At 50.5% G+C, this 23,477-nt stretch overlaps 1 protein-coding gene across 2 annotated transcripts in view; it reads left to right on the plus strand.

The window, feature by feature from the left end:
- Window positions 1-453: 453 nt before the first annotated feature.
- LOC144797599 (complement factor D-like) overlaps window positions 454-23,477 on the plus strand; it is a 40,737-nt gene continuing 17,713 nt past the window's right edge. For both annotated transcript variants that reach the window (XM_078668279.1, XM_078668280.1), the window contains exons 1-3: window positions 454-669; window positions 18,382-18,541; window positions 23,031-23,175. In XM_078668279.1, the coding sequence (XP_078524405.1) occupies window positions 597-669; window positions 18,382-18,541; window positions 23,031-23,175 (378 nt within the window). In that variant the 5' untranslated portion in view covers window positions 454-596. The remainder of the gene's footprint in view (window positions 670-18,381; window positions 18,542-23,030; window positions 23,176-23,477) is intronic.

Here is a 23,477-nt window from a genome sequence, read left to right on the forward strand (position 1 = left end):
GATTAAACCCAGATTAGTGACTGGGGGTGAATGATTTGCCATTGTGCAACATCCGTCCATCACCGTGTGTGTTTTGCTCCTGCTTAAAACGCAGCCTCGCGGTGTTTCCTTTTCTGGGAAATCCCCCGAGGATTATGGGCGACAATGGACCTATTGATTCCAAAACACCCTGGAGGAGGAAGCCTGGCCCCGGTGGGGGGGGCGGGGGCGATCTGTCCACCCCCCCCCCGCACTTCCCCTTCCCTGCTGTGTCCGCCTCGCTTCCTCTGCAGATAGCATTGTCTCACTCCCGGGACAGCTATTGTCCCCTGCGCCACGTGTGACCTTGGGCCTCTCGGGCTGCTTATTCTACAGCATCCTGGGCTGTTGTCTCCGTGGGAGGGGCCCTCTCCAGCCCCCACCCCTGGGCCTTCTTATAGCAGGATCAGCCGCCCCTCCCAGAAGTCACGGGAGCTGGGACTGCAGAGGCACACAGGGATCAGACCTGCTTCAGGAGACCCCCGCTGAGGGATAGGACCTGCTCCAGGAGGGACCCCTGAGGAGACCCCCGCTGAGGCATAAGTCCTGCCTGCTCCAGGGCTCTGCACCCCTCAAGCATGCTGCCTGCGCCCTCCAGGGGGGCCCCGGCCCTCTTCGCTCTGCTGGTCCTGATGCGGGCGTCAGTCTCAGGTGGGTTCTCCGGGTCCTTCAGTTTCACTGACTGTGGCAGTGATGGGGATGGGAGCAGCATTCTGGGGGTCGCATAAACTAGGGGTCCCTGGGTCTCCGCCAGTAGGGGGCAGAGTCCTGGGCAGTGAGCCTGTCAGGCACCTTGTACAATTATCCATAAAAAAACTCTGCCCCATAGAAGTTTGAAAGAATTGAAACGTGATTGCAAACTGTTGTCTAAGAGGTCACGCGCCTGCTGCAAAGGACAGCATGGACATGCAGGGAACAGGTGTCTAATCAATGTAGACAGCTCAGTGGGTAACTGCTTCTGCTGCACAGATCTTTGCGTTCCCTGTAGGCCCGCGTTATAATCCTTGTATTATAGCTCCTTCAGTCATGAGCCAGCTTCAAGGAGCTGCACACGAAACCCAAGGCTTAAATTTGGAACCTTAATGGTTTTCCTTAATTTTTTCTGTATTCGAAGGTTGCTATGACAGTTCTTTTGGTTGGTAACAAACATTTATCAGTAGGTACTATATGTGTTTGACATGGTTACAGTACAAATGCAAAAAGAACAGTTGATGGACAGAAAGCAGAACAATGTCATACATTCACCCCAGTACAGAGATCTGGGCCGAAATCATCGTTTTTTGCCCCCATACCATTCCACCTTGGACACAGCCATATGCAAATCAGTCTTGACCCTGTGCCTCATGGGAACAGTCCAGCCCGAACTGCCAAGCCAGGTCCTCCCTGGACTGGAAACAAGCATCCAAGGACCGGTTTCGGGCTTTCACCCCTCATCAGCCAGGCGAGCTTGACTCTGGTGGCATGGAGAGCACAGGAGGGTGATATCCCAAAACCGGTCCCAGGATGCTTGTTTCCAGTCCAAGGAGGTCTCTAATAAAAGAGAGAGGGACCCCAGGACCAAAGGGATAGGGTTCCACAGTAGACACAAGTCAAAATATATAACTCCCTTTGGGCGAATTATCATGGACAGACAGATTATTGCCAGTAAGCATATATACACTCAACAATAAAAAACATGAAATCTTAACAAGGAAGCAATGCACAAAATATTCAAAAGATTTTAAGAAAAGCACAATAATAAAAGTAGATCTGCACAGTTTATTACCATACACTATAATTTGTTAAAAATGGGAAACATACACAGAACAGAACATTATATACAAAATATATCCAACATTTCAGTAAAAAAGGAGGTACAGGTAAGGGATTAAATTCCGACAGAAATACAGAATTTTCCTTAATTCGTTTTCCTAGTATTACTCCTTCAGCATCGACGCGTTTCGGTGGTGTAGTTAATATTTAACCACCTTCATCAGGCACAAAATCTATGTTTCCCAATGTTTCTCAAAAGCTATATATCGTACAATATAGGTCAGGGGTACTCTGCCTCCTTCCTAGTCTCACAAGATGTTCGTCCAGCGAACTATCCCTTCAAAGTTAAAATGGTATTGTCTTCTCCAATTGTGTCTGGATGATCCCAAGCGGTCAACCACACTGATATTCTACGTAGTTCCTCTGCTACTTAACACTCCACATATGCCACTTGTCAATGCGTATATATAGATCCAAGGAGGACCTGCCTGGCAGTTAGGCTGGACTGTTGCCATGAGACACAGGGTCAAGATTGATTTGCATACAGCTGTGTCCAAACGGGGGTGGTGAAGTGAGCAAAAGAATGATGGATTCAACCCAGATTTCTTGAGGGTGCGTGTTTGATTTATTCCACATTTTGTTTATCATTGTGTGTCCTTGCATTCTTATAGTGCATGCACGTCACTTTCATACACATCTTGGTAAAGTTTAAAAAAAACTCCAAAGCAGTTTCGAGCTGAGCGCCTTTGTTCCTCTGGGGTATTGTCAGGTGGAATTAGCCAAGGCCGTTTGAAGTTATTATTTGAAGTGTATAATATACATTAGATGTGTTCTCAACCAGCCCTCTTCGCCCATTGGACACCTGTTGTGTCATTCACATTTTTCTTTCGCCCACTACACCATACCGTATAAGGCAATGGTTCCGCCCACTTCAGCCATTGGGTGACTTCACTGGAACTGACGGCATTCTGGCCTATCACAATAGACACCCACACCGAGGGAGTTCCCTTCAGTATGAGTCTCTGCTGTGGCAAAGTGGGATTTTTGAGGCCAAAAATATAATTCTGTTTTTAGCTACTTTATTTTATACTGGCCTCCGCCCAGCACCATCCCCAGCAATAAAGTTTTAATGCCATAATAAAACAATATGACCATTGGCAAAATGCTGACAGCCCATATTCACTGCTAGGACACGTGTACAAATGGAGTCTGTCTGCTAGGACACGTGTACAAATGGAATCTGTCTGCTAGGACACGTGTACAAATGGAGTGTGTCTGCCAGGGCACACGTGCACAAATGGAGTCTGTCTGCTAGGACACGTGTACAAATGGAGTGTGTCTGCCAGGGCACACGTGTACAAATGGAGTCTGTCTGCTAGGGCACACGTACAAATGGAGTCTGTCTGCTAGGACACGTGTACAAATGGAGTCTGTCTGCTAGGACACGTGTACAAATGGAGTCTGTCTGCTAGGACACGTGTACAAATGGAATCTGTCTGCTAGGACACGTGTACAAATGGAGTGTGTCTGCCAGCGCACACGTGTACAAATGGAGTCTGTCTGCTAGGACACGTGTACAAATGGAGTGTGTCTGCCAGGGCACACGTGTACAAATGGAGTCTGTCTGCTAGGGCACACGTACAAATGGAGTCTGTCTGCCAGGGCATGCGTACAAATGGAGTCTGTCTGCTAGGACACGTGCACAAATGGAGTCTGTCTGCCAGGGCACGCGTACAAATGGATTCTGTCTGCTAGGGCACGTGTACAAATGGAGTCTGTCTGCTAGGACACGTGTACAAATGGAGTCTGTCTGCTAGGAAACGTGTACAAATGGAGTGTATCTGCCAGGGCACACGTACAAATGGAGTCTGTCTGCTTGGACACGTGTACAAATGGAGTCTGTCTGCTAGGACACGTGTACAAATGGAGTCTGTCTGCTAGGGCACGTGTACAAATGGAATCTGTCTGCTAGGACACGTGTACAAATGGAGTGTGTCTGCTAGGGCACACATGTACAAAAGGAGTCTGTCTGCTAGGAAACGTGTACAAATGGAGTCTGTCTGCTAGGACATGTGTACAAATGGAGTGTGTCTGCTAAGACACGTGTACAAATGGAATGTGTCTGCTAGGACACGTGTACAAATGGAGTCTGTCTGCTAGGAAACGTGTACAAATGGAGTGTGTCTGCCAGGGCACACGTACAAATGGAGTCTGTCTGCTAGGACACGTGTACAAATGGAGCGTGTCTGCCAGGGCACGCGTACAAATGGAGTCTGTCTGCTAGGACACGTGTACAAATGGAGTGTGTCTGCCAGGGCACACGTACAAATGGAGTCTGTCTGCTAGGACACGTGTACAAATGGAGTGTGTCTGCCAGGGCACGCGTACAAATGGAGTCTGTCTGCTAGGACACGTGTACAAATGGAGTGTGTCTGCCAGGGCACACGTACAAATGGAGTCTGTCTGCTAGGACACGTGTACAAATGGAGTCTGTCTGCCAGGGCACGCGTACAAATGGAGTCTGTCTGCTAGGGCACGTGTACAAATGGAGTGTTTTTGCCAGGGCACACGTACAAATGGAGTCTGTCTGCTAGGACACGTGTACAAATGGAGTGTGTCTGCCAGGGCACGCGTACAAATGGAGTCTGTCTGCTAGGACACGTGTACAAATGGAGTGTGTCTGCCAGGGCACACGTACAAATGGAGTCTGTCTGCTAGGACACGTGTACAAATGGAGTGTGTCTGCCAGGGCACGCGTACAAATGGAGTCTGTCTGCTAGGACACGTGTACAAATGGAGTGTGTCTGCCAGGACACACGTACAAATGGAGTCTGTCTGCTAGGACACGTGTACAAATGGAGTGTGTCTGCCAGGGCACGCGTACAAATGGAGTCTGTCTGCTAGGGCACGTGTACAAATGGAGTGTGTCTGCCAGGGCACACGTACAAATGGAGTCTGTCTGCTAGGACACGTGTACAAATGGAGTGTGTCTGCCAGGGCACACGTACAAATGAAGTCTGTCTGCTAGGACACATGTACAAATGGAGTCTGTCTGCTAGGAAACGTGTACAAATGGAGTCTGTCTGCTAGGACACGTGTACAAATGGAGTGTGTCTGCCAGGGCACACGTACAAATGCAGTCTGTCTGCTAGGACACGTGTACAAATGGAGTGTGTCTGCCAGGGCACACGTGTACAAATGAAGTCTGTCTGCTAGGGCACGTGTACAAATGGAGTCTGTCTGCTAGGAAACGTGTACAAATGGAGTCTGTCTGCTAGGACACGTGTACAAATGGAGTCTGTCTGCTAGGACACGTGTACAAATGGAGTGTGTCTGCCAGGGCACACGTACAAATGGAGTCTGTCTGCTAGGACCGATGTACAAATGGAGTCTGTCTGCTAGGACACGTGTACAAATGGAGTCTGTCTGCTAGGACACATGTACAAATGGAGTCTGTCTGCTAGGACACGTGTACAAATGGAGTCTGTCTGCTAGGGCACGTGTACAAATGGAATCTGTCTGCTAGGACACGTGTACAAATGGAGTGTGTCTGCTATGGCACACGTGTACAAATGGAGTCTGTCTGCTAGGAAACGTGTACAAATGGAGTCTGTCTGCTAGGACACGTGTACAAATGGAGTGTGTCTGCCAGGGCACACGTACAAATGGAGTTTGTCTGCTAGGACACATGTACAAATGGAGTCTGTCTGCTAGGAAACGTGTACAAATGGAGTGTGTCTGCCAGGGCACACGTACAAATGGAGTTTGTCTGCTAGGACACATGTACAAATGGAGTCTGTCTGCTAGGAAACGTGTACAAATGGAGTCTGTCTGCTAGGAAACATGTACAAATGGAGTGTGTCTGCCAGGGCACACGTACAAATGGAGTCTGTCTGCTAGGACACCTGTACAAATGGAGTGTGTCTGCCAGGGCACGCGTACAAATGGAGTCTGTCTGCTAGGGCACGTGTACAAATGGAGTGTGTCTGCCAGGGCACACGTGTACAAATGGAGTCTGTCTGCTAGGACACGTGTACAAATGGAGTGTGTCTGCCAGGGCACGCGTACAAATGGAGTCTGTCTGCTAGGGCACGCGTACAAATGGAGTCTGTCTACTAGGGCACGCGAACAAATGGAGTCTGTCTGCTAGGACACGTGTACAAATGGAGTGTTTCTGCCAGGGCAAGCGTAGGTCTCGCCGCAAACAACATCCAGGAGCGGCTGGAGACTACAGCTCCCAGTGGGCTTTGCGCTGACTTCCTGTCCCCGCTGTCTTCGCGCCCGGAGGCGCTACAAAGCGGAGCCTTGACCTCGGTGGAGCGGGGGTCTTCTCAAGTCACACAGCCTACCTGCACAGACGCCAGCACTCTGCCTCTGCCCCTGGGTTGCCAACGCTGTAGGTCTCGCCGCAAACAACATCCAGGAGCGGCTGGAGACTACAGCTCCCAGTGGGCTTTGCGCTGACTTCCTGTCCCCGCTGTCTTCGCGCCCGGAGGCGCTACAAAGCGGAGCCTTGACCTCGGTGGAGCGGGGGTCTTCTCAAGTCACACAGCCTACCTGCACAGACGCCAGCACTCTGCCTCTGCCCCTGGGTTGCCAACGCTGTAGGTCTCGCCGCAAACAACATCCAGGAGCGGCTGGAGACTACAGCTCCCAGTGGGCTTTGCGCTGACTTCCTGTCCCCGCTGTCTTCGCGCCCGGAGGCGCTACAAAGCGGAGCCTTGACCTCGGTGGAGCGGGGGTCTTCTCAAGTCACACAGCCTACCTGCACAGACGCCAGCACTCTGCCTCTGCCCCTGGGTTGCCAACGCTGTAGGTCTCGCCGCAAACAACATCCAGGAGCGGCTGGAGACTACAGCTCCCAGTGGGCTTTGCGCTGACTTCCTGTCCCCGCTGTCTTCGCGCCCGGAGGCGCTACAAAGCGGAGCCTTGACCTCGGTGGAGCGGGGGTCTTCTCAAGTCACACAGCCTACCTGCACAGACGCCAGCACTCTGCCTCTGCCCCTGGGTTGCCAACGCTGTAGGTCTCGCCGCAAACAACATCCAGGAGCGGCTGGAGACTACAGCTCCCAGTGGGCTTTGCGCTGACTTCCTGTCCCCGCTGTCTTCGCGCCCGGAGGCGCTACAAAGCGGAGCCTTGACCTCCGCGTCGCGGGACGCGCGCGGGCGACGCCGGGCGGAGCCCGGGCAGAGGGCGGGCCGTCTGTGGCCGTCCGGGGCAGGAGGAGGCAGGGCAGGGCCACCCCCCTTACACCCACCGTACAGGTCTCAGTTCGTGGTGCTTCACTGTGGGGCCGGAACCCAGCATGTCAACACGCTCCGGTAAGGCCTTGAGGGGTGGCGGTGAAAGTGCCCCTGGGGGCACTATGTTCGGCTCTATGGACAAATTCCTCACTAGGGTGGCGGCTGTCATCGACAATGAACTCGCCATATCAGAACGGCGCCTTTCTTTTGACTTTCCTCCTTCCAAAAGCCCATCTCCAGCAATAGTGTTGTCCTCACAAAACTCCATTTCCCCTGCACTCTTGCCTGGGGACCTACCTGGGGATTCTTACATTGCACCATTAGAGGGTGGTATAGATGGGGCAGAAAGCTCGCAGACTGGTAATCACTCCACCAGCCCTTGTGCCGTGCTTATAGAGCCCTGCACCGAGTCTTCCATAGCATGTCCACCTGGCATCCAGTCCCAACATTGCTCTGATGCTCCTGCTCTTGACCCACAACCTCCCCCTAAGATTCGATCTACCCAGGGGCTTAACAAAAGGAAGGGGAAAAGGGCAATTAACATTCGAAAGGGCTGTCCATCCTCGCTTACTAAGCACGCCAGGTACCCACCCCAGAGGGGTCTTTCCCCCCCGGGCGCCGTAGGACCTGGATCTTCAGGGATTCCTATTACCGCTCCAATTGTAGCTGACACAGTATTAGCTTCCCTGCTGGTCCCATCAGCGCCTGACCTAGCCAATGTGGGTCCCTCTCTGGAGTCGATCGAGAAGCTGGTCAGGTCTCTTTTGGTACCACTTACTGATCAAGTCAAGAGGTTGGGGGATAGGCTTGACTGCTTTGAACAGGTAACCAGGGATAATTTTTTTTCCCTGAAAACCCTGTTCAAACTTCAGCCAAAGCTCAGTGAGGATAAGACAGACAGGATAGATAAGAACACTAGGATAGAGGTTCCAGTGAGACCCCCTTCAGGAGAACAGTTGCCGCAGCCGCCCAAGCGACCAGTCTCTGGGAATACTACCTCGGTTGCCCCTCAGGATGGCCCTAGGCAGACAAGGCCGAATGTCTCCACCCATGCTGCCCAAGTGCATGCTATCCCTCCCCCAGTAGTAACAACCTCGGCGCCTATTCAAGGCCTAAGGCAACATCAGAAGGGAGGGACGGGCCTAACTTCGCAACCTGGGGCCGCTTCACCTGTTACAACTGGCGGCATAGCATCAACTCCTAAGGCTATACCCATTCCTGTCCCACCCATAAACCCTCCTCCTTCAGGTCTTCCTCAGAATTATCAGACGAAAGTGTCCCCCAGTTAACCTCCCCCCTGAGTGCCACCCGTATGTTGTTATCCTCACCAAAGTCCCCCCTATCAGGAGCACCCAGCAGGAAAACCATCAGGCACTTAAGAATAAGGTCATCCACTGGCTGAAAGCCAACAGGCCCTTGCCTCCGGGAGTGGATGGTATAATTCTTGGTGTACGCAGGGTGGGATGGATTGGAAACGGGAAAAAATCTCTTGAAGGGGATTGCGTGGTGGTAAATTTCCAAGATGCTAGGGTTGCCCATCTGATATGCTCCCAAGGACAACCCACGGTTGGAACGGGTATCGACGTAGTCGACTTAACATTCTTCTACCCCCGGTCCATTACGACCACTTCCTCCTTTCACCTTGGACAACCCACCTACATTAGCAGTCCTGGGGGCCAATTTCCTGTGGAGAATACCGTCCACGGCCGCTCTCCCCCGGGAGTTTTCCCACAGCAGCTATTCCTAGCTCCAGTGATACCGAACTGGGGATCCTGGGGTTGCTGACTCTGTGATGTTCCCGGGGAGGTTCCTGTGGCTTCGAGCCCTGCTGTTGAACCAACACCTTACCTTAATACCAATAGCTCCTCGTCCTCATCGCAAATTCAGGCTACAGCCGAGCTTGTAGAAGAGCAAGGGGAGACCGGGGAATCTTTTAACCTTCTGGCTAGCCTCCCTGGTGTGGGTGTTGTGGACTTACCGCTCCCTGTCGAGGATTGTAGCATTACGGCTGTGACGGACCCCCCGATTAGGGTTTTCAGCTGGAATGTGGCGGGCCTCGAGAGGAAGCTAGCGCTGCCGGACTGGAACGAGCTTGTGGAGCAATACTCCATATGCCTGTTCCAGGAAACCTGGAGTCGGGTGCCCCTACACAAGGCGGGATATTCCACCCACTTTTTGCCGGCAGTACATAGTGCAACTGGTAGGGGCCGCCCTTCGGGTGGCCTACTAATCTGGGTGGCCTCAGAACTCAACTGCAGGGTGGTGGAGCGGGACACCAATTGCCCGGATCTCCTTAATATATTGCTGAGAAATTCCCAGGGCCGAGTCATCTTAAACATTTTTAACATCTACGCCCGAGGCACAAAGGGGGGCAGAGAATCCCCAGTAATAGCCTGTCTGGAAGCCCAGCTCCGCTCATCTCCTCATAGGTCTTGTACCTTGTTGGCGGGCGACTTGAACTGTACTTTTGAGCCCCTGGACCTTGAAATCCTAACAGACCAAGAGGAATATGATAGTGGGTGGGGGATTCCGCCCCTCGAGCTTAGTCCTATTAAAAAGTGGACAGAAGTGGCCCTCCAGATCAACTCACTAGTTATGGAGTTTGGCCTTAGGGCTGCCAATGGCAGGACAAGGTCCGACAAAGCAGGGGCCCACACCTACAACAGGCCAGGGCACATGTCACGGATTGACTATTTTCTCCTTGACATACACCTGTGGAGCATGGTGGAGGACATGGTGATTGTACCATCGGTTGAGAGTGATCACAATCTCCTGTCCCTCACCTTGTCCTACAGGTGTCTTAATAGCACCGCGAGTAGATTTTCTAGTAACCCCGCCCCGGACCTGTCAGTGGTTACAAACTGTGGACGACGGCTAAAGTGGGCGAAGTTGGCACTTTCAGAGGAGAAAACTTCTGCCATTAGGCAGCTCCTTGCCTCAGCCCTAGTCAATCTCGACCCCCAAGAGGAAGGGCTGATGGAGGTGGCACCCAGGTACTGTGTCATAACTCAGGCTATTAGTGACCTCTTTGTAGTTCCAGCTAATTCGAGTAGAAGGAAACCAGGCTCACGATCGGGACAGGGCTGGTACAATCAGAAGTGTAGGGAGGCGAAGTCACTTCTCATTGAGGCAGTCAAGTCCAAATTACCGTCCAGGACTAGGGAGGCCAGGAGACACTATGCACTCTGCCAAAAAAATGCTAGGATGGAGTGGGAGGATAATTTCTGGCAGGACCTCCTGGCTGCCAGTCATGGGAAAGATGCCAAAGGTTTTTGGGACATGGTGGGCAAAAGGAATCGTCCTGACGACACCCGGAGGACCTGTACCATCAATGCCCAGACTTGGTTCTCCCACTTCCAAAAACTTTATTCTGCTGTTGAAGGCCCACTTAACGATTCTTTTAACCTCCCACCCTTTACCCTAGTTCGTGACCTGGAACTTTTTTCTGTTTTGGATGTAACAAAGCAGATTAAAACCTTGGTTCCATTGAAAGCAGCTGGGCCGGATGGCCTACCAGGCGATATCCTCCGCGCTTATCCGGAAGAATGGGGGGTACTAATCTCTGCACTCCTCAACGCAATTATTGGGGGAGGCCCTGTGCCTGACTCCTGGAGAGGTGCGGAGGTGGTCCCCATCTACAAAAAGGGCAGTCGGGATCTACCCGGGAATTATAGGCCTATAAGCCTAATAGATTCAAGCCAGAAATTGGCGGGGAAAGCCATCTTGGGGAGGATCTCCCAATGGGTGGAGGATAATCACATCCTGTCCGATATGCAAGCTGGGTTCCGTTCAGGTACAGGAACTATCGAACAGGTCTTTAGGCTCTTGTTATTATACTGGAAGGTGGTGGTACTGGGCAAAGGCAGTCTTTATTTGGCCTTTATCGACCTTAAGACTGCCTTTGACCTGGTACCTAGGGAGGAACTCTGGAGGGTGCTTTACGGTTTAGGGATGCCCCCGTATATACTAAACCTCCTTATCAACCTGCACACCAACACCTATGCCCAGGTTAGATGGGGGTTGAACGGGGAAAAGACCGATAAGATCAGGGTCGAGAGGGGAGTAAGGCAGGGCTGCGTTCTGGCCCCTACCCTATTCTCCCTCTACATTAACGGGGTGGTAGATCACCTACTGGGCGAACCAGCAGACGCTCCCACCCTGGGAGGAGTAAAAATTCCAACTCTGTTGTTCGCCGACGACACCCTCCTCATCTCTAAAACCCCCCAAGGTCTCCAGACACTGCTGAACCGCTTTCAGGACTTCTGTACCACTAAGGGCCTTGTTATCAACGTGGATAAGACTAAGTACCTAGTTATGCATCCACCTCGCAAACTTGGCCGCCCTCCAATTCTGAACTCTATACCCCTAGAAAGAGTGGCAGAATTTGATTACCTGGGAATTCGACTGAACGACGCGATGAGCTGGACTGCCCACATTGACAAAATGACATTGGCCCACAAAAGGGTGGGGGGCGCCCTTCTTAAGGAGTTCAACAACTCTTCAAAACATTGTGTTGCCCCTCTACTTGAGATATACAAAGCACGTGCGGTCCCTGCGTCACTTTATGGAGCGGAACTGTGGGGCTTGGGCAAAGTTGACTCACTGAGCAAGGCTGAAAATAAATTCATCAAGGATCTCCTTGCCATTCCATCGAGTAGCCCGACCATCCCAGTGCTCATGGACACTGGCTGCAAAGCCATAAGGGACCAGGCTCGGCTTCGACCCCTTTTGCTCTGGGCACGTTTGTGGAGGGTCCCGGAGCTAAAATCCTATGCCAATGGTCTGGCAGAGGTGATGCACTCTGACGGTTGGCGTAGCATCAAATGGCTGAAGGACATAAAACACCTTTTAGGGGACCTAGGCCTGGACTCTTGCTGGCATAGCCACTCCGCTCCTCCGAAGGAGACTTTAAAAAAACTTTTCTGGGAGTGGGTTTGTGTGAAGCGCTTGAGAAGCCAGCAGCACTGCAAAACCACCGCAGCTTTTCTGCTGCTAAAAGACGCTGTCATGTACGAGCCGTACTTGGACATAATATCAGTTGCTATGGATAGGTCCTTGTACATCAAATTTCGGTTAGGAACCCTACCCTTGGCCGACTTCTGCTCGAGGTGGAATAAATCCCAGCCTATATCATGCGTCTGTGCTCTTTGTCGTGATAAGCCAGAGACGGTGCCACATTTTCTTTTTGAATGCCCGGACTATGGTCGCCCCAGATCACGTTGGCTTGGTCCCATCTGCAGAGAACTGGGTACTCGTCAGCACTCTGTTGCACTCCGGATTCTTTTAACTAACACAGCCCCTCCCATTGTTTGTGCTGTTGCTAAGTTTTTAAAATGGGCTTGGTTGATTAGACTTAGAAGACTGTCCATATCAATTTAATTCTTTTTTTATCTAATTTATGCTGACCTAACGTGTTTTATTCTTATACTAAATGTACAGTCTTACTTTTTTCGACTTGCTGTTTTTATCTTTTGTACTGCTTTTATGATATGTGCATATCGAAATAAAGCATCAATCAATCAATCAATCAACAAATGGAGTCTGTCTGCTAGGACACGTGTACAAATGGATTCTGTCTGCTAGGACATGTGTACAAATGGAGTCTGTCTGCTAGGGCACGTGTACAAATGGAATCTGTCTGCTAGGACACATGTACAAATGGAGTCTGTCTGCTAGGAAACGTGTACAAATGGAGTCTGTCTGCTAGGACACGTGTACAAATGGAGTGTGTCTGCCAGGGCACACGTACAAATGGAGTCTGTCTGCTAGGACACGTGTACAAATGGAGTGTGTCTGCCAGGGCACACGTGTACAAATGAAGTCTGTCTGCTAGGGCACGTGTACAAATGGAATCTGTCTGCTAGGACACGTGTACAAATGGAGTGTGTCTGCCAGGGCACACGTGTACAAATGGAGTCTGTCTGCTAGGAAACGTGTACAAATGGAGTCTGTCTGCTAGGACACGTGTACAAATGGAGTGTGTCTGCCAGGGCACACATACAAATGGAGTCTGTCTGCCAGGGCACACGTACAAATGGAGTCTGTCTGCTAGGACACGTGTACAAATGGAGTCTGTCTGCTAGAGCACCCGTACAAATGGAGTCTGTCTGCTAGGACACGTGTACAAATGGAGTGTGTCTGCCAGGGCACGCGTACAAATGGAGTCTGTCTGCTAGGGCACGCGTACAAATGGAGTCTGTCTACTAGGGCACGCGAACAAATGGAGTCTGTCTGCTAGGACACGTGTACAAATGGAGTGTTTCTGCCAGGGCAAGCGTACAAATGGAGTCTGTCTGCTAGGACACGTGTACAAATGGAGTGTGTCTGCCAGGGCACACGTACAAATGGAGTCTGTCTGCTAGGACACGTGTACAAATGGAGTGTGTCTGCCAGGGCACGCGTACAAATGGAGTCTGTCTGCTAGGACACGTGTACAAATGGAGTGTGTCTGCCAGGACACACGTACAAATGGAGTCTGTCTGCTAGGACACGTGTACAAATGGAGTGTGTCTGCCAGGGCACGCGTACAAATGGAGTCTGTCTGCTAGGACATGTGTACAAATGGAGTGTGTCTGCTAAGACACGTGTACAAATGGAATGTGTCTGCTAGGACACGTGTACAAATGGAGTCTGTCTGCTAGGAAACGTGTACAAATGGAGTGTGTCTGCCAGGGCACACGTACAAATGGAGTCTGTCTGCTAGGACACGTGTACAAATGGAGTCTGTCTGCTAGAGCACCCGTACAAATGGAGTCTGTCTTCTAGGACACGTGTACAAATGGAGTGTGTCTGCCAGGGCACGCGTACAAATGGAGTCTGTCTGCTAGGGCACGCGTACAAATGGAGTCTGTCTACTAGGGCACGCGAACAAATGGAGTCTGTCTGCTAGGACACGTGTACAAATGGAGTGTTTCTGCCAGGGCAAGCGTACAAATGGAGTCTGTCTGCTAGGACACGTGTACAAATGGAGTGTGTCTGCCAGGGCACACGTGTACAAATGGGGTCTGTCTGCTAGGGCACGTGTACAAATGGAATCTGTCTGCTAGGACACGTGTACAAATGGAGTGTGTCTGCCAGGGCACACGTGTACAAATGGAGTCTGTCTGCTAGGAAACGTGTACAAATGGAGGCTGTCTGCTAGGACACGTGTACAAATGGAGTGTGTCTGCCAGGGCACACGTACAAATGGAGTCTGTCTGCTAGGACACATGTACAAATGGAGTCTGTCTGCTAGGAAACGTGTACAAATGGAGTCTGTCTGCTAGGACATGTGTACAAATGGAGTGTGTCTGCCAGGGCACACGTACAAATGGAGTCTGTCTGCTAGGACACGTGTACAAATGGAGTCTGTCTGGTAGGACACGTGTACAAATGGAGTCTGTCTGCTAGAGGACGCGTACAAATGGAGTCTGTCTGCTAGGACACGTGTACAAATGGAGTGTGTCTGCCAGGGCACACGTGTACAAATGGAGTCTGTCTGCTAGGGCACGTGTACAAATGGAATCTGTCTGCTAGGACACGTGTACAAATGGAGTGTGTCTGCCAGGGCACACGTGTACAAATGGAGTCTGTCTGCTAGGAAACGTGTACAAATGGAGTCTGTCTGCTAGGACACGTGTACAAATGGAGTGTGTCTGCGAGGGCACACGTACAAATGGAGTCTGTCTGCCAGGGCACACGTACAAATGGAGTCTGTCTGCTAGGACACGTGTACAAATGGAGTGTGTCTGCCAGGGCACGCGTACAAATGGAGTCTGTCTGCTAGGACATTTGTACAAATGGAGTGTGTCTGCCAGGGCACGCGTACAAATGGAGTCTGTCTGCTAGGACACGTGTACAAATGGAGTGTGTCTGCCAGGGCACGTGTACAAATGGAGTGTGTCTGCTAGAGCACGCGTACAAATGGAGTCTGTCTGCTAGAGCACCCGTACAAATGGAGTCTGTCTGCTAGGACAAGTGTACAAATGAAGTGTGTCTGCCAGGGCACGCGTACAAATGGAGTCTGTCTGCTAGGACACTAGTACAAATGGAGTGTGTCTGCCAGGGCACGCGTACAAATGGAGTCTGTCTGCTAGGACACGTGTACAAATGGAGTCTGTCTGCTAGAGCATGCGTACAAATGGAGTCTGTCTGCTAGGACACGTGTACAAATGGAGTGTGTCTGCCAGGGCACGTGTACAAATGGAGTGTGTCTGCTAGAGCACGCGTACAAATGGAGTCTGTCTGCTAGAGCACCCGTACAAATGGAGTCTGTCTGCTAGGACACGTGTACAAATGGAGTGTGTCTGCCAGGGCACGCGTACAAATGGAGTCTGTCTGCTAGGGCACGCATACAAATGGAATCTGTCTGCTAGGGCACGCGAACAAATGGAGTCTGTCTGCTAGGACACGTGTACAAATGGAGTGTGTCTGCCAGGGCACGCGTACAAATGGAGTCTGTCTGCTAGGACACGTTTACAAATGGAGTCTGTCTGCTAGAGCACGCGTACAAATGGAGTCTGTCTGCTAGGACACGTGTACAAATGGAGTGTGTCTGCCAGGGCACGCATACAAATGGAGTCTGTCTGCTAGAGCACGCGTACAAATGGAGTCTGTCTGCCAGGGCACACGTGTACAAATGGAGTCTGTCTGCTAGGAAACGTGTACAAATGGAGTCTGTCTGCTAGGACACGTGTACAAATGGAGTGTGTCTGCCAGGGCACACGTACAAATGGAGTCTGTCTGCTAGGACACGTGTACAAATGGAGTGTGTCTGCCAGGGCACGCATACAAATGGAGTCTGTCTGCTAGGACACGTGTACAAATGGAGTCTGTCTGCTAGAGCACGCGTACAAATGGAGTCTGTCTTCTAGGACACGTGTACAAATGGAGTCTGTCTGCTAGGACACGTGTACAAATGGAGTCTGTCTGCTAGGACACGTGTACAAATGGAGTCTGTCGGTTAGGGCACGTGTACAAATGGAGTCTGTCTGCTAGGGCACATGTACAAATGGAGTCTGTCTGCTAGGGCACATGTACAAATGGAGTGTGTCTGCCAGGGCACGCGTACAAATGGAGTCTGTCTGCTAGGGCACGCGTACAAATGGAGTCTGTCTGCTATGGCACGCGTACAAATGGAGTCTGTCTGCTAGGACACGTGTACAAATGGAGTATGTCTGCTAGGACACAACCATTGCCCTTGCCAATGCTATTTTTGTAGGTGAAAGGTTTTTGTATTTAGATAATCGAGCAGGCTGGTAGCAATGTTCAGGGGGCTACTGGCCCCTTGTCTAGGTTAAATAAAGCCAAAATATATATTTATTTTTTATGTTAAAGCACACATTGCGCCCGTTGTCCCTGCACTGAAAGGGACTACTTACTGTGTGGATGTGCACACTGTGCAAGAGCTGAGTGCAATCGCTCACAGTCAGGTCAGCTGGTGGCTGAAGTGGGCTGACCCACTTTGACCTGCTGGGGGGGAGGGGCCAGTGACATGTGAGTGACACTACGGCAGACCAATGGATGAGAGGGGTGCCTTAAAACCCCCAAGATGACTTATAATATATAGCTTGTTTAGTGAAAACAAACGGTCTTGGCTAATGCCAGACCCAATAATGTTATTCCATTTCGGAGTTCTTGTTGAGTGGTTCTTAAAAGAGGGAGCAGTCCCACCTCGCGCGCACCATTTCAAGATGTGGTCAGCTTTCAGATCCTTATGTACTAGTCATTCAGTACTTTTCAGGAGCAGTTTTGAGATTTAGAAGTGCAGGTGGGTGAGCAGCTAAAGTGCCAATAGCGGCAACAAACACAGCCCACCCGCAAACACAGCATTCTCACAATAAAACATACAAGACACATTGGGGCATATTACCAAGGGTGGTGATAGGCAATTATCGCCGGTTTAGCGGCCGTTTTCGGCCGCTAAGCAGCGATAATTCTATCGCTCTATTAGCAAGCTGTCGCTAACTGATGTTAGCGACAGCTTTTAGGTGATAGCTAGCGGTTTGGGGCCCGCTTTGCATGTCAGCGATATTTATCGCTAATGACATGCAAAGTGGGCGTACCCAACCTGTTGGCGACTGAAAGCAGTCGCTAACGTCGCTATCGCCTATTAGCAAGGCAGGCGTAGCGATGGAAATATTCCCGCTATCGCCAAAAACTAACGCCTGCTCAGACCAGTTCTTAGCCATCTTATCCAATGGGAGGTGGATAACATGTCTAAGAGTATTTTGTCGCTAATGCGTGAATATCACTGTATTCTCAGCGATATTGACGCATTTCGCCGCTATCGCTGGATATTTTAGCACAATAGAGAAAAACGTTGCTAATAGCATGGTTTCTCCGCTAACATATCCAGCAATAGGCAGCAATAAAAAAATCATCGCTAAGCCTATTTAGCGATAATTATCGCTACTTGTTGGTAAAAGGCCCCATTGTTTGTTGGAGAAAACATTGCTGCAGGTTGTTGTTTCTGTTTTTTTCGGTACAGCCCTGCCCGATGTACTCAGAACTTATTACCAATTCTGCTCTTCTGTAATGTACTGTGTGTATATAAGGAAGTGGGATAAAATTAGAGGGAACATTGCCTCCTTTACTCATATATGATTTTGTGAATCGGCTCCGTGGAGCACGCCTGCTTCAGGGCGTGAACCTGGCGGGTAAGACGGAATACGTCTTCTCAAGGTGTGGCTGGGACCCTGGGGAGGTGCCCAAGAAATCTGTCTCCTCTCGGTGCAGTGGTGGCTGGCATCTACAGGGAGTGGAGTCGGGGCGCGTGTGCACAAAATATTATTAAAAAAATATAATAATAAAACTTACCTAATGCGATGTCCTCGCTCCGGACCTCTTAATCATCCAGGAACTGGAACCGGATGCTGGAACTGCCTTGCCCAATCCTGGCACGGCTCACGTGCTGCACGTGAGCAGCGCCCTGATTGGAGGGAGCAGCCTCAGTCGACGCTCCACGGCACACTGAAGGCCTGCAGCTACCCTAAACCCAGCTATCTTGAGACAGCTGGGTTGAGAGGTTTAAAGTGCACCTGTGTGGCTGGCTGTCGCAAGACGGCCGGCCACAATGACATGCGCACTTTAAACAGTGCATTAGACAGCTCACCTCCTCCCTGCTGCTGTCAGTCAGCAGTGGCCGCGTCCCCATCCTGACGCTCGGCTCGAGACGGGGGATGAAAAATAAAATGCTAATGAACTACCATTTTATTAAATTTTTTATCTCTGCGGCTTTGGGGGTGATTTTAAGTGGGACGACGCTCCTCCGCTCCAACGGGGGAGCCGCCCCTGTCTCTGAGGGAAAACCTGTGTGTTGAGGGGGGGTGCTGAGGTGATGTCATTAGGGTTCAAGACTCTGACTGTTCGCTTCCTCTTCCTCCACAGTGGCGCAGCCCCGGGGGCGGATCCTGGGCGGGGCAGAGACGAAGCCGGCCCTGCGTCCCCCTTACATGGCATCCATCCAGGTGAACGAGACGCATCTGTGCGGGGGGCTCCTGATGGCCCAGCAGTGGGTGCTCAGTGCGGCTCACTGCCTTCCGGAGAGGTGGGTGTGTGTGGTGCAGACGGGCCAAGATAGCCCCGCCTACGCCAACCATGGGCTGTTTAAATCCTCACATATCTGTGTTAAAGCCCCTGTGATCCCCTCACATGAAGGTGTTACAATACCCTCTCACACCTGTCTCAAAAGCCCTGTAATCCCCTCACATGAAGGAGTTACAATACCCTCACACACCTGTGTCAAAGGCCCTGTGATCCCCTCAAACGAAGGAGTTATAATACCCTCACACACCTGTGCCAAAGGATCTGTGGCACCCTCACATGAAGGAGTTACAATACCCTCACACACCTGTGTCAAAGCCTTTGTGATCCCCTCAAACGAAGGAGTTATAATACCCTCACACACCTGTGTCAAAGGCCCTGTGGCACCCTCACATGAAGGAGTTACAATACCCTCACACACCTGTCTCAAAAGCCCTGTGGCACCCTCACATGAAGGAGTTACAATACCCTCACACACCTGTGTCAAAGCCTTTGTGATCCCCTCAAACGAAGGAGTTATAATACCCTCACACACCTGTGCCAAAGGATCTGTGGCACCCTCACATGAAGGAGTTACAATACCCTCACACACCTGTCTCAAAAGCCCTGTGGCACCCTCACATGAAGGAGTTACAATACCCTCACACACCTGTGTGAAAGGCCCTGTGGCACCCTCACATGAAGGAGTTACAATACCCTCACACACCTGTGCCAAAGGATCTGTGGCACCCTCACATGAAGGAGTTACAATACCCTCACACACCTGTGTCAAAGGACCTGTGGCACCCTCACATGAAGGAGTTACAATACCCTCACACACCTGTGTCAAAGGCCCTGTGATCCCCTCACATGAAGGAGTTACAATACCCTCACACACCTGTCTCAAAAGCCCTGTGGCACCCTCACATGAAGGAGTTACAATACCCTCACACACCTGTCTCAAAAGCCCTGTGGCACCCTCACATGAAGGAGTTACAATACCCTCACACACCTGTGTCAAAGGCCCTGTGATCCCCTCACATGAAGGAGTTACAATACCTTCACACACCTGTGTCAAAGCCTTTGTGATCCCCTCAAACGAAGGAGTTATAATACCCTCACACACCTGTGCCAAAGGATCTGTGGCACCCTCACATGAAGGAGTTACAATACCCACACACACCTGTCTCAAAAGCCCTGTGGCACCCTCACATGAAGGAGTTACAATACCCTCACACACCTGTGTCAAAGCCTTTGTGATCCCCTCAAACGAAGGAGTTATAATACCCTCACACACCTGTGCCAAAGGCCCTGTGGCACCCTCACATGAAGGAGTTACAATACCCTCACACACCTGTCTCAAAAGCCCTGTGGCACCCTCACATGAAGGAGTTACAATACCCTCACACACCTGTGTCAAAGGCCCTGTGATCCCCTCAAACGAAGGAGTTATAATACCCTCACACACCTGTGCCAAAGGATCTGTGGCACCCTCACATGAAGGAGTTACAATACCCTCACACACCTGTGTCAAAGCCTTTGTGATCCCCTCAAACGAAGGAGTTATAATACCCTCACACACCTGTGTCAAAGGCCCTGTGATCCCCTCAAACGAAGGAGTTAAAATACCCTCACACACCTGTGCCAAAGGATCTGTGGCACCCTCACATGAAGGAGTTACAATACCCTCACACACCTGTGTCAAAGCCTTTGTGATCCCCTCAAACGAAGGAGTTATAATACCCTCACACACCTGTGTCAAAGGCCCTGTGGCACCCTCACATGAAGGAGTTACAATACCTTCACACACCTGTGTCAAAGGCCCTGTGATCCCCTCACATGAAGGAGTTACAATACCTTCACACACCTGTGTCAAAGCCTTTGTGATCCCCTCAAACGAAGGAGTTATAATACCCTCACACACCTGTGCCAAAGGCCCTGTGGCACCCTCACATGAAGGAGTTACAATACCCTCACACACCTGTCTCAAAAGCCCTGTGGCACCCTCACATGAAGGAGTTACAATACCCTCACACACCTGTCTCAAAAGCCCTGTGGCACCCTCACATGAAGGAGTTACAATACCCTCAAACACCTGTGTCAAAGGCCCTGTGATCCCCTCAAACGAAGGAGTTATAATACCCTCACACACCTGTGCCAAAGGATCTGTGGCACCCTCACATGAAGGAGTTACAATACCCTCACACACCTGTGTCAAAGCCTTTGTGATCCCCTCAAACGAAGGAGTTATAATACCCTCACACACCTGTGTCAAAGGCCCTGTTGCACCCTCACATGAAGGAGTTACAATACCCTCACACACCTGTGTCAAAGGCCCTGTGAACCCCTCAAACGAAGGAGTTATAATACCTTCACACACCTGTGTCAAAGCCTTTGTGATCCCCTCAAACGAAGGAGTTATAATACCCTCACACACCTGTGCCAAAGGCCCTGTGGCACCCTCACATGAAGGAGTTACAATACCCTCACACACCTGTCTCAAAAGCCCTGTGGCACCCTCACATGAAGGAGTTACAATACCCTCACACACCTGTGTCAAAGGCCCTGTGATCCCCTCAAACGAAGGAGTTATAATACCCGCACACACCTGTGCCAAAGGATCTGTGGCACCCTCACATGAAGGAGTTACAATACCCTCACACACCTGTGTCAAAGCCTTTGTGATCCCCTCAAACGAAGGAGTTATAATACCCTCACACACCTGTGTCAAAGGCCCTGTTGCACCCTCACATGAAGGAGTTACAATACCTTCACACACCTGTGTCAAAGCCTTTGTGATCCCCTCAAACGAAGGAGTTATAATACCCTCACACGCCTGTGCCAAAGGATCTGTGGCACCCTCACATTAAGGAGTTACAATACCCTCACACACCTGTGTCAAAGGCCCTGTGATCCCCTCAAACGAAGGAGTTATAATACCCTCACACACCTGTGCCAAAGGATCTGTGGCACCCTCACATTAAGGAGTTACAATACCCTCACACACCTGTGTCAAAGGCCCTGTGATCCCCTCACATGAAGGAGTTACAATACCCTCACACACCTGTGTCAAAGCCTTTGTGATCCCCTCAAACGAAGGAGTTATAATACCCTCACACACCTGTGTCAAAGGCCCTGTTGCACCCTCACATGAAGGAGTTACAATACCTTCACACACTTGTGTCAAAGGCCCTGTGAACCCCTCAAACGAAGGAGTTATAATACCCTCACACACCTGTGCCAAAGGATCTGTGATTCCCTCAAACGAAGGAGTTATAATACCCTCACATACCTGTGCCAAAGGATCTGTGGCACCCTCACATTAAGGAGTTGCAATACCCTCACACACCTGTGTCAAAGGCCCCGTGATCCCCTCAAACGAAGGAGTTATAATACCCTCACACACCTGTGCCAAAGGATCTGTGGCACCCTCACATTAAGGAGTTACAATACCCTCACACACCTGTGTCAAAGGCCCTGTGATCCCCTCAAACGAAGGAATTATAATACCCTCACACACCTGTGCCAAAGGCCCTATAATCCCCTCACATGAAGGAGTTACAATACCCTCCCACACCTGTCACAAAGGCTTTGTGATCTCCTCACAGGAAGGAGTTCTAATACCCTCCCACACCTGTGTCAAAGGCCCTGTTGCACCCTCACATGAAGGAGTTGCAATACCCTCACACACCTGTGTCAGATGCCCTGAGACACCCTCATATGAGAGAGTTACAATACTCGCACACCTGTGTCACATGACACTAATAAAAGAGTTATCATGCCCTCACACACCAGTGACAGAGGCCCTGTGATCCCCGCACATGAAGGAGTTACAATACCCTCACACACCTGTCACAAAGGCTTTGTGATCTCCTCACATGAAGGAGTTCTAATACCCTCCCACACCTGTGTCAAAGGCCCTGTTGCACCCTCACATGAAGGAGTTGCAATACCCTCACACACATGTGTCAGATGCCCTGAGACACCCTCATATGAGAGAGTTGCAATACTCGCACACCTGTGTCACATGACACTAATAAAAGAGTTATCATGCCCTCACACACCAGTGACAGAGGCCCTGTGATCCCCGCACATGAAGGAGTTACAATACTCTCACAGATCAAAGACCTTATGATACCCTCACACACCTCCAATGATGGCTATTAGATGTTCATGCCTTAAACACCCTACAGTACCCCCAGCCCCTGTAATGAACTTCTTGTCATAATCAAATACACTTTTAATGAACACCATGCAATACTCGCAGTCGTATGTCTTAACAACGCATGCATTTACAGCGCATTCCTTTATCACGCACTCTGTTTGCTGCTGAGGTCATAGATAAGGGATTATGTGAGAGTGATAGTGACGGAGTGGCACTGTGTATGCTGTTGATTATATGAGAGTGATGGTGGATGCAACTGAGTTCCCGGATAGAGGTTGAGCGAAAGCTGGTTCTTATTCAGTGTCTGAGGCTCCTTCCATCGCTGACACAGTCTCTTTCCCTTGAACAGTAATTCTTCGAGACTCCGCGTCCTCCTGGGGGCGCACTCCCTGACAGAGCCAGAGCCCTCCAAACAGTACTTCCAGATCCGGAAGCTGGTCGCCCACCCTAACTACACCACAGTCAACAACCACAACGACATCCTTTTGATTCAGGTAAGTCTTGCGGACACTTAAGCGAGATAAGCATTCAAAATCAAATAGAAACTAACAATTCAAAAACAAATTAAATACTTTTTTTTAAAACATGGGATCAACAATTTTAAAACAAACCGTAACCACTCAAAACCAGGGTGGAAAATCTTCAGGTTTAATATGACACAAGAAATCCTACCAGTGAGTGTTTCACGCTTCTATGTGCTTTCTCTAACATTTTAGGTCTCGGCTCTAGACTGCGCTTGCGCTGCCTCGAAGAGACATGTTTTATATACTTAGTCAGCTTCAGCCCACCCATAGGC

Source organism: Lissotriton helveticus, chromosome 12 (genome assembly GCF_964261635.1).
Source record: "Lissotriton helveticus chromosome 12, aLisHel1.1, whole genome shotgun sequence".
Classification (NCBI taxonomy): Eukaryota; Metazoa; Chordata; class Amphibia; order Caudata; family Salamandridae; genus Lissotriton; species Lissotriton helveticus.